The 15882-nt window shown below is 37.8% G+C and overlaps 1 protein-coding gene across 6 annotated transcripts in view; it reads left to right on the forward strand.

Annotated features, from left to right (window-relative positions):
- The window catches only part of SEMA5A (semaphorin 5A), a 317047-nt gene that overhangs the window by 191910 nt on the left and 109255 nt on the right, over window positions 1-15882 (forward strand). For all 6 annotated transcript variants that reach the window (XM_039548447.1, XM_039548450.1, XM_039548448.1 and 3 more), the window contains 3 exons: window positions 653-938; window positions 4873-5008; window positions 8312-8516. In XM_039548447.1, the coding sequence (XP_039404381.1) occupies window positions 653-938; window positions 4873-5008; window positions 8312-8516 (627 nt within the window). The remainder of the gene's footprint in view (window positions 1-652; window positions 939-4872; window positions 5009-8311; window positions 8517-15882) is intronic.

Here is a 15882-nt window from a genome sequence, read left to right on the forward strand (position 1 = left end):
CTGAGCACATTTTTACTCACCATCAACTACTACCTGTTGTCATGCTAATCTGGAGTAATGGCATGGTGGCAAAGCAGAAACAGAGTTAAAAGATAAAACAGTTACATTGCAAGAAATCACTGTGCCCTTATGTGAAGAATGAAAACTCCAAGACACTTTTGATGGTGGAATACAGTGAGCTGGGCCTACGCTGCCCAGCACAGTCATGTTCTGTGAACACCTAGAGCTGAACCTGTCAGACCACGTGTTGTGGTTTGACCCCAAATGGCAGCTCAGCTGTCTATTTGTGCTGGTGGGGTGGTGTGAGAAAGAAAAGGCCTTGGCTCTGTGTGAGTGCTGCTCAACAATAACAAAAACATCCCTGAATTACCAGCACTGTTTCCAGCACAAATCCAAAACACAGTGCCATGCTAGCTACTATGAAAAGAATTAACTCTACCCAGCCAAACCCAGTGCATACTGATCATGTATCTCACAATCCCAGCTGGACATGAGCTGGCCTGTTCAGATGTCATGGTGCCATATCCCTAAAGGATAATAAAAAGTGTCTTTATCTAAATATAAAGCTTGAAGATAAATCCAACTTCCACATTAGTATGAGTGCATGTATCACAAGAAGGCAATAAATGATCTTTCCTTCTGTTATTTTCAGAACCAAATTTTGTATCATCTTATGACATTGGGAACTTTACCTACTTCTTCTTCCGGGAAAATGCAGTGGAACATGACTGTGGGAAAACAGTTTTCTCTCGTGCTGCTCGGGTGTGCAAAAATGATATTGGTGGCAAGTTTGTGCTGGAGGATACCTGGACTACCTTCATGAAAGCTCGTCTGAACTGCTCTCGCCCTGGTGAAATTCCATTTTACTATAATGAACTTCAGAGTACTTTCTTCCTGCCAGAACTGGACTTGATCTACGGGATTTTTACCACTAATGTGTAAGTAAACTGAATGTTATATTTTATTTTCTTGCTGTTCATGACAGCAAAACCTAGAACTTCTGAGCTATTTTCTTCTACATATGCCAAGTAAACATCATAAATTCAAACTACTGTTTTGCCCAATCCACTGGTTTCTGTGAACAGGTATCTGTTCCAAATGTTTTCCATGTGAATTGTTGAAAACACGAGAGAAGGACGAATTCATAAGATTTCCTTATAGCAGGGAGCCAGTTGTGTTTAAGACTATTCTGTCATATTCTTCATTTATTCTTAGAAAGTAATTAATTTTTTTAGTATTGTAATATGTAAACACATTATGTATTTATGAAATAAATGTTTTATAATTGTAATGTGACATAATCATGAACTTGACATGATGGAATTTGACGATGTCATAAAGAACTCATCTCACCCAAAAGAGCACAAGAGGTGTTCTTATGTATTTTAAATTAGCTCTAACATATCCTTATATGAGTTTAAGGGTCAAACCAAGAATTTAACCTGATTTTAAGTAAACCTGTTATATCAATAAGGTAAAATTTTAAAAAAAGAAAAAAGTACAATTTTGTCTTAAAAATCCAAATTTGTTAAATATTAAAAAATTAGAAGAACATAGAAAATAAGACATTTATCTCAGAACTTTGTTAATTAACTTTGTTAATTTAAATATGATGACTGGTGTTCAAATGCTGCTTAGCAAGAGCGACCTCTGTGTTATGGCTGTGCAGCCCAATGTTCAGAACACTGGAACAATTTCAGATTTTGAGTTCTGATTCTCTTACCTTCTTCTAGTGTCTTGCTGTGTAAGTCAGTGCTGGTTTGGATAAATTTGGAGGAAAAATATCCTCTGAGAGAAGGCAGGTTACAACCAGCCTTCCCCCAGCAGGTTCGGGAAAAAAAGAAATTTTCCTCGAAGGAAAGTGAAAGAGATAAAAACTATTTATTTAACAAACACACAGGAAAAGGATAATAATGCTAAATAATAAAACCTCTCGCTGTGGAGAGAAAACCTGGGGAAATTTAAGAGTCCTTCTGTAGATCTCTCTTTCTCTCTCCTTGGAGCTTGGTCGTGGTGGGCCCTCCTCCCGGGCCTCCACCTCAGTGGAAAAAGTCCCGATGTGTTCTGATGTTGAAACAGTCCAGCAGAGAAAAAGGGAAAAAATCAAAGTCCCAGGAAAACAAAAGTTCAACTCTGTCTCCCTCTGGAGAAAAAGAAAGCCGAAAGCTGGCTGGAAAGCAAGCAGTGCTTCCTCCGCTCTCTACCGCAGAAAGCAGAACACAGAGGAGTCTGTATCTCTGTGTCCTTGAAAACAAACTGTAAACTGCTTTGAAAGTTTTGCTGGGGTTTTTTTTTCTCTCCCCCCTCTCAGGCTTAGTTTAAAGGCACAGAAAGGCACAAAAGTAATTTCTGGGCATAGAGGAGTGATAGGGGATACAACATCATAAAGTCACCCGAAGACAGTCGGTTTTGTCTAGAATTTTAAAATGTCCTTGGGCACCTAAAACACAGGTAAGGGACCCTTGAACACAGGGATGCCTACCTTTTATAAATATCCATTAACCAGGTGGAAAGGTTCACAAGTTCATGCCAACAAATTACAATCCCTATGCGTTCCAGACAGTGAGCATGAATTCAAGCTCATTTAGGCATCTTCCAGACTCAGGCTCACCCCTGGGCTGGCAGCTCAGGCTGTGAACAAGACCAGTGATGGGCTGCTTACACCAGGCTGTGGCAATTCCTAACTCATGACATTGGATGATGAGCTCAGCCTGTTTCTGCAATGGAGTAATATAGTGGATCTAAACCCACTGTTTATATAAGGAGAATAGTAGAGACTTTGAGATTACTGGGGATAAGAATATTTGCTGTTGTTTCAATCAGTAATGTTAATTTTGTTGGTCTGTTTGCCTAGTTAATTCATATATCAAAAGACAGCTATTTGTCAGGTGGCATCCCCGTACACTGTTCAACACAATCTTTCATGAGAAGTCAAAAAGCCTAGACATGTTGCTGCCATGAAAAGCCTGAGCAGAGGAATTCTGCTGTAGAAAATCCACAGGGCTTTGGCCATGGAAGGGGAATGATGTTCCTGATGCTTCCTGGCTCTTCTGAAAATGGACTTGCTATTGTTAAGACTACCTTTGCCACATGGAAGTAGACAGCATTTTAAACCTTGCTGCTACTTTCCTCTTCCCCTGTGCCCCAACATTCTGATTGTCCAACAGGCATGGACTATTCAAAGAGGAATTAATTGTAACTGTTTGAGGGTAGGGTTTTTTGATTGCTCTATTTAAATTCCTGCCCCCTAATGTTGTAACTGAATTTTTTGGACATTTTTGAAATGTTTTAGAGTTAGGATTATTTCCCCATGCTGACTACCTGTTCACAGATAGTTTGTGGAACTCATATGATCCACCTTTCTGCCCTGCAAGTGATGGTGGAGAAACGCAAAGGTTTCCTGTGACAGGGAACAACATACTCCTTTCTGTTCATGTCACAGCATCAGATTTAACTTAATGGCATTCGTAATTCTTCAATCTCAATATCTTCAGAATTGCAATGACTTTATCTCCACCTTAATGCTTTTTTTAGTATACTTTGATATATTTGTGAAGGGAAAAAAATGAAATCTTTCTCTGACAGCCAAACCTGCGCTTTTTATATGTGGTTGACTGTTATGTCCACTATAGCCACTGCTTCATGATAAAGCTGATTTTGTTTCTTTCAGATTATCCAAAAAATCTGTAAACATGAGTCTCATATCCTCTTAGGACTTTATGAAATTCAGAAAAGCATTGGTACAGTTAATAATATTAGTGAGATGCATTTAGTGATATAAGCAAGGACTTATCAGCCCCAATGATGATTGATTCTGCAGAAGTTGTAAGCATGGAACTTCCGGTTTTGGGCTTCTTTTGAAGTAAGAGTGACAAGCACAAGAATGTAAATTGCTCTTTTGTCCTGGTATTTAATCCATGTATCCTAACTCTTTTTTCATTTGTTGGGGTTTTTTCCCATCATTATAGTATGTTTTCTTAAGTCTTGTATAAATTAAAGGCTAAGCTTAAAAAAAAAAAAAAAAAGGGGGGAAAAAAAAAGAAAAGAGAGAAGAATCCTGTGTGGATCAATTGCCAGCAGTTTCAACTGCAACAGGAAATCTGTACAAGTGACACCTTCATTATTTATTCCATTATCTCAAAATGAGGAAAGGAACAATGTAGTTTTCCATATGATGAGCTTTCATAGTTATTAGATTATATTCTTTACACTATGCAGAATTACTTTATTGCCTTGAATATCACATTTTCAAGGCAAACCCAGGAAATTGTATGTTTTGTCCATCTGCCATTTATTGATGTTTATTTTTTTAACATGGTATCTTGTATGCAGTCCAAGTTGTTTTCTCTTGATGGGTTTCTGGAACTTGCATTCTTTTTGCTGTACAACATCTCTTGGAAGACAGGATTTTTGTGGGCATGTCTTGTCCAGGGATTCCATGGGGTCTAGAGACATAGCATACCTTGAAAATCCTTATTTGTGTCATGCAGTCATTTGTTGTATGGAAGAAACTTTATTGAACCCTGAGAATAATGTCTTCCTGAACATTGCAACTAGAAAAGAGGTGTCCCTAGTGCATGTGATTATGTGTGGAAGTATAGCCTCGCGGTATTAGAGCAGCAGCAGAAAGTAGGAAGTTGTGAGTTTTTCCCCACACCAGCTTCTTGGTAAGGCCAAAAAATATTTTAAATGCAATGACTATGCTAAATCAGCTCATCATATATCATTATCTTGAGATATCATCTCCTGGCTGATCATATATGCTTCATTAATTACTTGAAGTATTGAAGAGTTATTGCCTTTTTATTTATTTTTCAGCAAACTGGCTTCTTAATGTTATTACCTAGGTTAATGTATTTATTTCTTTTGCAGGAACAGCATAGCAGCCTCAGCAGTTTGTGTTTTCAATCTGAGTGCAATAACTCAGGCCTTTAATGGACCCTTCAAATACCAGGAGAACTCTCGCTCTGCTTGGCTTCCATATCCCAATCCTAACCCTAATTTTCAGGTATGGATACGTGGGAGAAGTACAATATTTTATGTGAGCTTTCTTCAAAGTACTGTATGGTTCATAATTTATGAATCCAGTTTTGCACTATGTTGTAGCCTAAGACCTTAAAAACCCCTAAATTTAAAAAAGTGCTTAGGAGACCCCCTTATTTCAACATACTTAATTTTAATTTTATCCTTCCACAAAATAATTTGGATTGAAAACCAGATATACTTTGAAGGGTAGGAGGAAAAAGGCTTAACTTCAATCTTCTGTCAAAATAAAACACTATAGTTATCTGTCAAGGTGACATTAACTCTTGTCTGAACTATGATCAAACTGCTATTCTGTTTTACATTGTATTTGTGCTGTTAGGACCTAACAAATGGAACAGTGTCTGTCAGAAAAAAGAAAGTGTGAGGGAGGTGGTAAAAGAGGAGTGGTCAGAATTTTATATATTTTCATGTGCAAGGTAGTCCACACTCCTTGAAGAGTCAGATTAAAAGAATTTGCCATGTGTTGTGCCCCTCATTTGAAGTTGTTGGCCTCAGAGGGTGTAATAATCTGCAGCTGTCTGACAGTATAAAAGCAGTTAGTCCAAGGTGGGTTATTCAGAGGAAGTCTACAGAAAGAAAGGGGCATTTCAGTAAGCAGATATCCATTGTTTTCTTCTTTTGCATGGTCGCCAGTCCTACTAGGACAATTTCAATGAGTGTGCTTCTTGCAAGGGAGATGGAAAGAAAAGCAGCATTAATTTAGTGATTAAAAACAATAGCTTTTCATCAAGGTGCTTAAGTGTATTCACCTTTATCCACATTTCACCCTCCCTTAATCTCAATGCAATTTTGTAAGTTCACTTCTTCTCCTGGAACAGCTTTCCCTAGCTTGTAAGAGTCATAAGATCTTTTGCTAGCATGAAAAAGAATCACCCATTGGGGATCATAGGTAGTTTTAATTACTTCCTGATCCATGCAAATGAAGGAAAATAAGGCACAGGTTACAGGCTAGAGCCACAATACCTTTCCTAAGTGGTATGTTCGGCATTAGCCAAGTGACAAGACTCTATTTAAGTACGCCAGAAGCCTGCAGAAGTGAGCTATGTTTGTATACAGCTTTTTACCTGTTGTAGAAATACTTGAATTGTCAAAATAGTCATAGGAAGAAGATCTAAGAGAGGCTAAATTTTTGAAGGAGAAAGCCTGAAAAAATTCTTGTATGTAAAAATCTTATCACCTTTCTGACTAGTAAGCACATCCAATAAAACTTATTAAACTCCCCCTACAAACCTTGCATTAATGTGGTGTTAATTACTGTAAGAACAGCCCATACTGAATGGTACTTACAAAGAAAGATGACAGTGTGATGGCTGTGTAAAAACAGTTTAAGTCTCTGCTGTACTGTTAGTGCACGTCTCCAAGTCCCAGTCAGGACAGGTGTTGAAATTTATTTCTAAGATGGCCTGGCTGATTTTAATAAAGCTGGTACTTCAATTTACAAGAACAGTGACAACAGTTGTATCATATCTCACTGAGCCACAAACAGCTTTGAAGGCAGAGCTAGTGTTAAAAGTGGTAATGTGGCCTTTTACAACAGAATATCGAAGGCAATTGATGTCAACTGATCTCTAGGTATCTCTAGTGATGTACAACTTCTGTTCTGTTGCTGATGCTGCTTTTTACTCCCTTGTAACTTTCTGTTACATTTCTGGCTCCATAACTGCAGCAGTGATGCATACTAGAAGCTAGTCTAATGCTTAGAGCTAGGTGTAACCATTTTTTGTGACTTGATGGGGCTTTAGAGTACACACTTCACGTAGATGAGATATATTCCTTGTGTGAGTCATTGGTTTCCTTCCAAGAAAGGACTTTTCTTCTGTAAAGTCCTTAGGATAAAAGGTCAGAAGTTCTGTTTGTGTAGACTCAGAAGTAGGTTTGTCCTCTGAGTATTTAACCTACTCAGCAGCAACAAAGAGAAGCATGTGATTTGAAGGAAGATTACTGCTATGTAGATATAGTTTACATCAGACATTGTATTTCCAAGTCTGGATTATATTAATGAAATACTTTCCATGTTAGAATACTATTGGAGTCACAGTTTTGAGGAGCATTATTTTCATCAGAGATCATTGCTTTTCTTTTTAGACAGAGCAATGTCTATCGTAACACCAAGGACCATTTGCATTTCAGTGTACTATGAGTGTTCAGCTGGCATTTTTCCTGCTTGATAGATCCAGATAACTACTTCTATGTCATGGTTTATTTTTTTCACTGGTCTGACATACAGAGCAAGTAACTGTTTCCTTCCAGTTGCTAATTAGTCATTCTTCATCATCTGATCTCCCATTAAGAAATAATTTGACTTTTTTTAGCATTTGTGGATTTGGAACGATCACTCAATTTTGGATTGAAAACACGGTAATAATGAAAAAATAACTGGTAGGGTTTTGCACACTATTATTTTGCTTGTGCTGTAATTCATGGCATAATTTATGACATAGTAAAACAGAATGAAAATTATGACTTAGTTATGCCTTTCACATCACCCAAATATTTGATAAATATTGTGAAGCAGTGCTTTACTTCTCTGATGCAATTATGACTGAGTAAATATGTGAATGTTTATATATTCCCATGCATTAAGAAGCTTTCTCTGTTGTGTCCTCAGAAGAACACAAATATGTTAAAATTAACTCCCACTTATTTTGCTTTGTTTATTTGTGTTTGAAACTTGTCTGTGAAGCTCGTGGATGTTTTCCTGTAAGAAAAGAGCCCAGTTTTCAGATTTAAAATATGGTCAGTTTCAAAGCAAAAAAGTCTTTGCTGTGGATAATATTTAATAGAGCTCTGCCCTGTCCATTTTTGCTACTTAAGACAGAGTCCTAAGAAGCTTCTAGAACTGCATGTTGTATGTTCACCTGGGATTCCTGTCAGACCCTGGCTGTGGTAGGACTTACTTGTCTTTAACACTGAGGTCTGTGAAAATTATAAAGAAAACTAGTCAGAAAATAATTTAGTTTTTTGAATGGTAGTTCTTCTCCTTCCTGCCCTGTGAATGTAGGATATAGCAAAATATTTCCATAATCCACTTCTGCTGGTCAGTCTCATGCCCTTCCATATTGTTTAGAATTAGGGAGCCGCAGGAAAACTGAGCTTCCTCAATCCTTGGACAGTCTGGTTAGCACCAACATGGGACCTGGAAGTCGAATTCCACATTGTCATTGCAAGATACACTCTTGCTTTTATTTTCTTGTGCTGTAAATCAGAGAGTAAATCTATTGTTATTGTTAGCACACGTAGTCATGTTACTTTTCTGTGTTTACAGTGTGGCACCATGGACCAGGGTTTGTATGTAAATCTGACTGAGAGAAATCTTCAAGATGCACAAAAATTTTTCTTAATGCACGAAGTTGTTCAACCAGTTATTCCAATTCCTTACTTCATGGAAGACAACAGCCGATTTTCCCATGTGGTTGTGGATGTTGTGCAGGGCAAGGACATGCTTTTCCATATCATCTATCTTGCCACAGGTACGAACTCTTCATTGCTGTCATAACTGCAAATGTTTATGAGGTCTTTGGGTTTTATGTTCTGTTAATTACTTATGGAATACGTGTACAGCACCTTGAACATCAGCTTTTCCTCTTTGATACTATCACTTTTCTATCTTCTACATTTTATGAATAGATTAATTTAGCCATTACAATGTATTTTATGTTATTTTTTGAACTTAAATTTTGGTGTCTGTTTCCTATTCTCCTTTGAAATTGTAAAGCTTGCGTGCTCTTGAGGGAGTCAAAAGCTGGACATTCTACAAACAGGACTTCTCAAGTTTCACTGACTTTTGTTCTTTTTACTTAGTTGAGGGTACAAAGTAAGGGCCCAAGATAAGATTGTTTAGGACCCTCTGATAAAGAAGTAATTTCGTAAATAGCAAATACAGTTACTGCTATTTCTATTTCTGAATTTTCTGCTCAAATATATTTTATTAACTTTCCTTTTCATCTCATTTTTAAGACATCCATTATGCAGTTTTATACCCTGCCTTATTATTTGCCCATTTATATGTAAGCTTAGCAGTGAAAGAAAAACAACCCTCCACCTTATATTGCCTTGGTTACAGCTATTGCCTTCTTGGTTCAAAATTTCATTCTTAAAAACAGCGAGGGTGTTGGAGAATTGTTTTTGCAGAACAAGAATGCCCCCAGCTGAGATTGAAATAGTAGATTGGACTAATGTGTTTAAAGCCTCATGGCATAAAACTTAGGACAGTTCTTAAATACTTGGGCCTATGCACATTAGTCGGGAATAGCTCATCAAAGCAATGGTTTCTTAATGTTCAGTTTGTCTCATTGTGCTCCTTGAAAGCTAGGAAGTAACAGAAAAGCTTTTGATAGGTTAAAACTGTGCTTGGATTTGACCAGTTCTAGTCAAAACAGCCTGCTGGTTGGTAAATCAGAGCATTTTAAGTGAAATCATGCTGACACTAAATGATGTTTGTATTGTAGAGGCCTCCTGATCAAACCTGAGTTACAGAAACATGCACAGAATTGACTTTATATGAAGAGACTATCACTGCACTGTGGGATATTTACATTATTTACAGTTTTGGAAGCCCCAAGAATAATTGCTGTTGTCATAATTCTGATTGTCTTCAGGTTTCAGTTTCCCTTGGTGTGTTACCTTTTATGTTTGAGTCAGCAAATGAGGATCTGAAATTTTACGCTTCACAGTTCATTAATAAATTGTGTTCAGGAGTGATTCTGTGTTCTTTTTGTGCTGCTAAAAAAAGATATTGCTCCTATGCTCCTTGTGATCAGTGCTTGCCTTTCACTTTCATTCTTCTCTGTACGTCTGGTTTTGATCATTCATGGAAGCAGGGTACTTACCTTAGCTGGATCTTTAGTCTAAATTCAGCACATGCTTTCCTGTAACTGGACAGCATATGTTTTATAAGTGTTAGAAAGCATATGATAAAACCCCCGTTCTATTCTTGAAGTTTTCTTGATGTAGTCAATTCTATTTCACATGTATTTCACTGAACCACAATGGATTTTTGTTAACATTACTTCTACCCCAATTGAGTGTAATTATTAAGACTTATTTTCTAAGAAATATTAATACTCACTTTTGGTAGAACTTGAAATTACCACACATGTTTATATACAAATACCACAGAAACAGTGCATAAATGTAGTTTAAAAATCCCAAGATGTACCAAATTACATGGACTAATATATTTATATATTAAGATTCTAGGAGAAAGGTGATACTTTGCCTTCCTTGGGGTGCAGATTATAATTCTAATTTCATTATATTGTTAATTGTGCAGCATCTTATTTCTCCTGACCTCTGCCTTTGCTTACGTAGAAGCTGTGGAGTGGTTAGCATGGAGTTTTCATCGGAAACTGAATATGATAAAAGATTACTGAGAAAAATGCCACTACTTCTGTTAACAACAGGAACTAAAAAGCAGTGGCCTTAACTTTGAAAATAAACAATAATTTTGGGAACAAACCAAGTTTAAGGCGCTTGAATTTCCCCAATGTCCGAGTTTACTCCCACATACAATGTCATCTACCCCAAGCTCTTAACGTCATAAAGCACGTGTATGTTTGGGAGAGATGAAAGACTGGGCTGACAGTTACTACCACTCTGAGAAATGTTGTTGTTGTATCTTTCCTGATTTAATTTATTTGCATTATTAAAAGTGGTGGTAAATTAAATTTGGAATTAAATTTTTACCATGATGCTCCATCTTCAAAAAAAAGACAAAGGGATGAAAGCTGACAAGGAGAAAAGGCTCTGGGGGTGCTAGTTGACAGCTGGCTGAACATGAGCCAGCAGTGTGTCCAGGTGGCCAAGAAGGCCAATTGCATCCTGGCCTGTATCAGCAATAGTGTGGCCAGCAGGACCAAGGCTTGATTTCCCCCCTGTACTGCCCATTGGTGTGTCTGCACCTTGAAACTTGTGCTCAGATTCAGGCCCTTCACTACAAGAAGGACATTGAGGTGCTGGAGAGGGTCCAGAGAAGGGCAGTGAGGCTGATGAAGGGTCTGGAGCACAAGTCCCATGAGGAGCATGGGGTTGTTTAGCATGAAGAAAAGAAGGCTCAGGGGGGACCTCATCATTTTTTACAACTGCCAGAAAAGAGGTTGTAGCCAGGTAGGGGTCAGTCTCTTCTCACAAGTAACAAGTGTTAGGACAAGAGGAAGTTTTCCAGGGGAGATTTAGATTGTATACTAAGAAAAAATTCTTCACTGAAAGGGTATTTAGGCATTGGAACAGGCTGCTCAGGTAAGTGGTGGAATCACCATCCCTGCAGGCATCTGAAAGCCATATAGGCTCAGGGACATGGTTTAGTGGTAGACTTGGCAGTGGTGGGTTAACAGTTGGACTTGATGATCTTAAAAATCTTTTCCAAGTTACGCAGTTCTATGATTCCATGACCTGGGGAGCAATGGTCTAGTGGGCATTCAGTCCCTGAGAAAGTCAAGGAGCACACCTCCTTGGAGCACACTTCTCTGGGCACATGACGGAGGAAAAAGTGATTTGGAACATCCAGAAAGGGTTAAGCTCATCTGAAAATCTCATTACTTTCTGTGGTAAAATGCATGAGGAGAGTAGTACGTAACTTTAGCAAGACTTTTGACACTGTCTCCCACAATATTCATATATCCCAATGAGAATGTATGGTCTGTATGGGTGAGCAGCTGGATCTATAAAAGTTGCTAGAATGTCAGGCTCAGAGGGTAGTTTTAATGGGGTGGATAGAAGTGATAAGGAGCCAAGTACTGTCCTATTTGACATTTTTTAATCAGTGACCTGGAGGAGGAGAAGGAGCACACTCTATCATGTGTGCAGCTGACACCCCACTAGGGACCAGGAGTTACGCTGGAGGATGTGCCATCCAAAGGACTGAAGGGATGCCATCACTGCAAAGACAGCCAATAGCATCTTGGGCTGTATTATCAGGAATGCAGCCAGGAGATCAACTTGTTCCCCAGTTTTGGCCTCCCCCAATACAAGAAGGACATGGATAACGTGGAGCAAATTCAGTGGAAGAGCACCTTCTGTTGGAGGCTGGAGCACTGTGCCCTAGGAAGGAAAGCTGAGGGATCTGGCCTTGTTCATCCCTGAGGAGAAAAGGCTTTGTGGGGAGCAGGATGCTGGTAACATCCTGCTAATACCTACAGGGAGTTTACGTGGAGAGCAGTGGCATGCTCTTCACACTGGTGCGTGCTGGGAAGACAAGAGACAACACACAGAGAATTTCAGACTGCATATAAAGAAAAACTTTCTCACTTCTAGGACAGTCAAGCAACAGGTTGTGCAGTCTCCATTCTTGGAGGTTTTTGAAGCCAGAAAGCGACACAGTGTATTATAGCTAGCTGTCTTTTGGGCAGAAGGTTGGACTTGAGACCTTCTGATCTCCTTTCCGATCTAAATTATCCTGGGCTTATAGTATGCCAGTATCATGTCAAATTGGTTGGGCTGAATTGCATTTTTATTCAACAGTGTGGTAATAGATGTCATTGTACTTTCTGCTGCCTAAAGGAAAGTGCATTCAACTCTGATGTAAATTCTGTCAGTAAGCAATTTGCACTTAGCAGTGTAAAGCAGGATGGACCCAAACTATGCTGTGAGAGATGTACACCACATAACTTTTGTAGTTATAATTCATTCCAACGTTCTTCAAAAATTGTCTTTTAAAATGCACAAAGCTTCAGTGGAAAAGTAGGCATACAGATTGGATTTAATACGAATGAATGTTCTGCTGTCTTTGTTATTCAAAGAAAAAATCCCATTTTTTGAAACAGATGGCCAATAGTTAAGAGAAAGTTCTCTCTTCACTCCCTCACTTACCCACCCTGTTGTTAGAATACAAATACTACAGGGGAGAACAACCCTGGGAGTATAAAAGTATAATTTAGTTTCATTAAACCTTAAATAGATGTAGTATTACTTTAGGAGAGACTGGGAGTAGGCAAACAAATGCATTAATCTGCTGAGTCAACAGTCTTCATTTCCTAAACCTTTGCCAAGTCATCATTCTGCTCGGAGATTCTGGTGTGCTAGGACTTAACAACTACTGCTTATATAAAAAATGCACTTTGGTACTTTGGAGAAACATCTTAATCTTTCACTATACTGACTTCTAACACAGAATGAAGGGATATATCAATTCCTGCACATTTTGTGCTGCTGGCTTTGGGCAAGAAGAAATCACTGGAACAATTTTCAGTGATTTAGAAAGGAAAATCAAGGAAAGCATGCACAGATATTCTGAACTGAAAATCATCTATAACAATACATGAAAAGTAGAGCAAGCTAGAGAAACACTAAATATTCTTAAAACTCTTCAAGTTTGAAAGGCCTCTTTCTTTGTAAAAAAAAAAAAAAAATCAATGTCATAGTTTGTTTCCCTCCCTTCTCTCCCTTCTCCCCTCTCTTCATATTTTTTTCCTCCATTTTATTTCTTTCCCACCCTTTGCCTAGGTGTCCCATGGTTAAAAATGTTTCTGATATTTTTTTTTCAAAATAGGATGCTGCAACAAGAGCAAGTAGCCCTTATTCAGAGGACTTTTTCAAAATATATTTATTTACTCAAATGAATAAGAAAATTATTAGATAGAGTGTCTAGCTTGAGGGAATTATGAAAAAATGAACTTGGGACTTCAGAAAAGGTAGTACTTGCACTGTCTGGTGAAAAACTTTAAAGGTCATCCTTAAAAACTACTTGGTAAAAAAACTCCCATGTTTTTTCTGTTCTTCAATCCCACTGGACAGAGTATGTCCCCTCTGTATCCTGAGTAGAAATGGTATATGCCCAGTGGTGATCTTGGTTATTGGGATTTATAGTACAGCATTGATGAAATTGTGGTGTGGCTGACCTAGTAAGAAAGTATGAAACCTCCAGAAAGGTTTATGGTTGGCTACATTGCATGTCTCTGAAGTGGATTGTTCACTGAAGTGAACCACAATTTTTATGCCATAAATCCAGGTTCTATCTGAGGCTTAAAGGTCACTGGAGGATGTTAACAGGTTTCCAAGAAGTTCTAAAAATTTCAGGTAGCAATGCAGAGAATAATGATGAAAATAATTCTGATGAAACATATACAGCAATTAGAATGAAAAAGTGAAGAGGTTTCATGAAGAAATTTCAAAAGGTATTTTTAGAAAATGCAGATGGAATTTTCATACATTTTCTTTTAGAAGGCTTAAAAATGTAGTAAAACTCCACAAAAGTAACATTTTTTCTCATGAAGCCCTGAAACTGTAGACTATACAGAAACTAGTCCCAACCTAATGAAGAGATTTGGAAGTTTGCATGAAACTCAGTTTGGGAATGCCATCATAACAGTTTGTATTTCTTCTGTTTGTCTTGCTAGATGGGAGCAGAGTACTCCTGATTTGAATCCTCTGTTCAACCTGATGCAAAGTACTCCCTGATTTGATTCCTCTGTGATTTTTGTTACAGTTCTATCTTGTACATTTTGGTTTTGTCATCAGTATGCTACATTTTGTTCTAGGAAACAACCCAAGGCCTTAGCGAGAAAAAGGCTGTGTGCATGTTTTTACTTAAAAATCTCTGATGAGATACTGTCATTTTCCTGGCAGACTGCAGCTTCTGATCAAAGTGTGCAGCTTTCACAGTTTAACATGCATAGTGTCAGAATATATGTAGTATCTGTGCAGTTGCCAACCTGAAAGCTATAAGCAAATATATATGCTTATATCTGTTTCATACATGGTGAAGAGAGCAACAAAGCTTTAGTTGGCTGCATTTTTTCCAATTTGGTGCTTTTCCTGACTACATTATCTTAAGTGCATTGAGGTTCTTGGAAGTAATCTGTAGATAATTTCTGTCGAGAGGAAATACAGACTTTTCATCTCCGTTAAGAACCACTTTCTTCATCTAGAAATTACAATATAAATGCAATAATGATAAGGACCCAAGCAGTTGTAATTCAAGTCAGAAGTCAACTGTGAAAGTAATAGGTAGTCTATTTGTATGTATTAATTCTTTCTAGCTCAGAAACAGGGGAATCTGAGTATACATGGATGATGGGGCATATACACTGTGGCACACAGTCGTCACTTTTTAAAACCATTTCTCTTTTGTTGTTACAGAAAACACAGTTGTTTTGTTTTTTTATCCTTTTGCTTTACAAAGGTATAGTGCGCTTTTTCAGAGTTGTAAAGCACCCTGGCAGTGGTTTTAAAACCATTTCCCTGTAACTTGTTACCCTTCTGGCCTTAGGCAATGTCATTTTAAGATGCTCGAGGCAAGGATACTCATCCTGTAACTTTGATCAGATGCTCACCAGTTACCAGTGGAAAACTAGTGCATGTTGGAAGACACCAGTCTTAACAGCAACATGGTGATCTTTAACATTTGTTTCAAAAAGTCAAACAGTAAACCATAACATTAATAACCTTCCTCTCTTCTGCTTTTGCAGTGACACCTACCTCTGATAAAGAAAAACCATAGCTGAATTAATACTTTGTTTATATTATTAATCTTTTCATGAAACATTTGGCTGCAAAGTTAAAAAAAAAGATGTAAAAGATTGCATGGTTTTGTCTTGAAGAGTCTAATGTTCACTCTGGGATTTATGCTAGCTTTTCAAAGGCTTGCTATATATTTCTGCTAGCATATTTATGTTATTTTCTATGTAGAATATCTCTAAAGGCAAAGAAAGATAATGCAAACCTTCATTGTTTTTCTATATCATTTAAATGAAGGAATGTTGATTTTTCGCTGCCTTGTGTATTGTATCATCTGTACTGGGCAAAGTGGTTTCAAAATGGTGCTAAATGAGAGTGGCTACATCTAAAGTAAAGGCTATAGAGATATAAATGATACTATGGGGCTCCAGAGGATCAAACCCA

This window comes from Corvus cornix, chromosome 2, assembly GCF_000738735.6.
Source record: "Corvus cornix cornix isolate S_Up_H32 chromosome 2, ASM73873v5, whole genome shotgun sequence".
NCBI classification, from domain to species: Eukaryota; Metazoa; Chordata; class Aves; order Passeriformes; family Corvidae; genus Corvus; species Corvus cornix.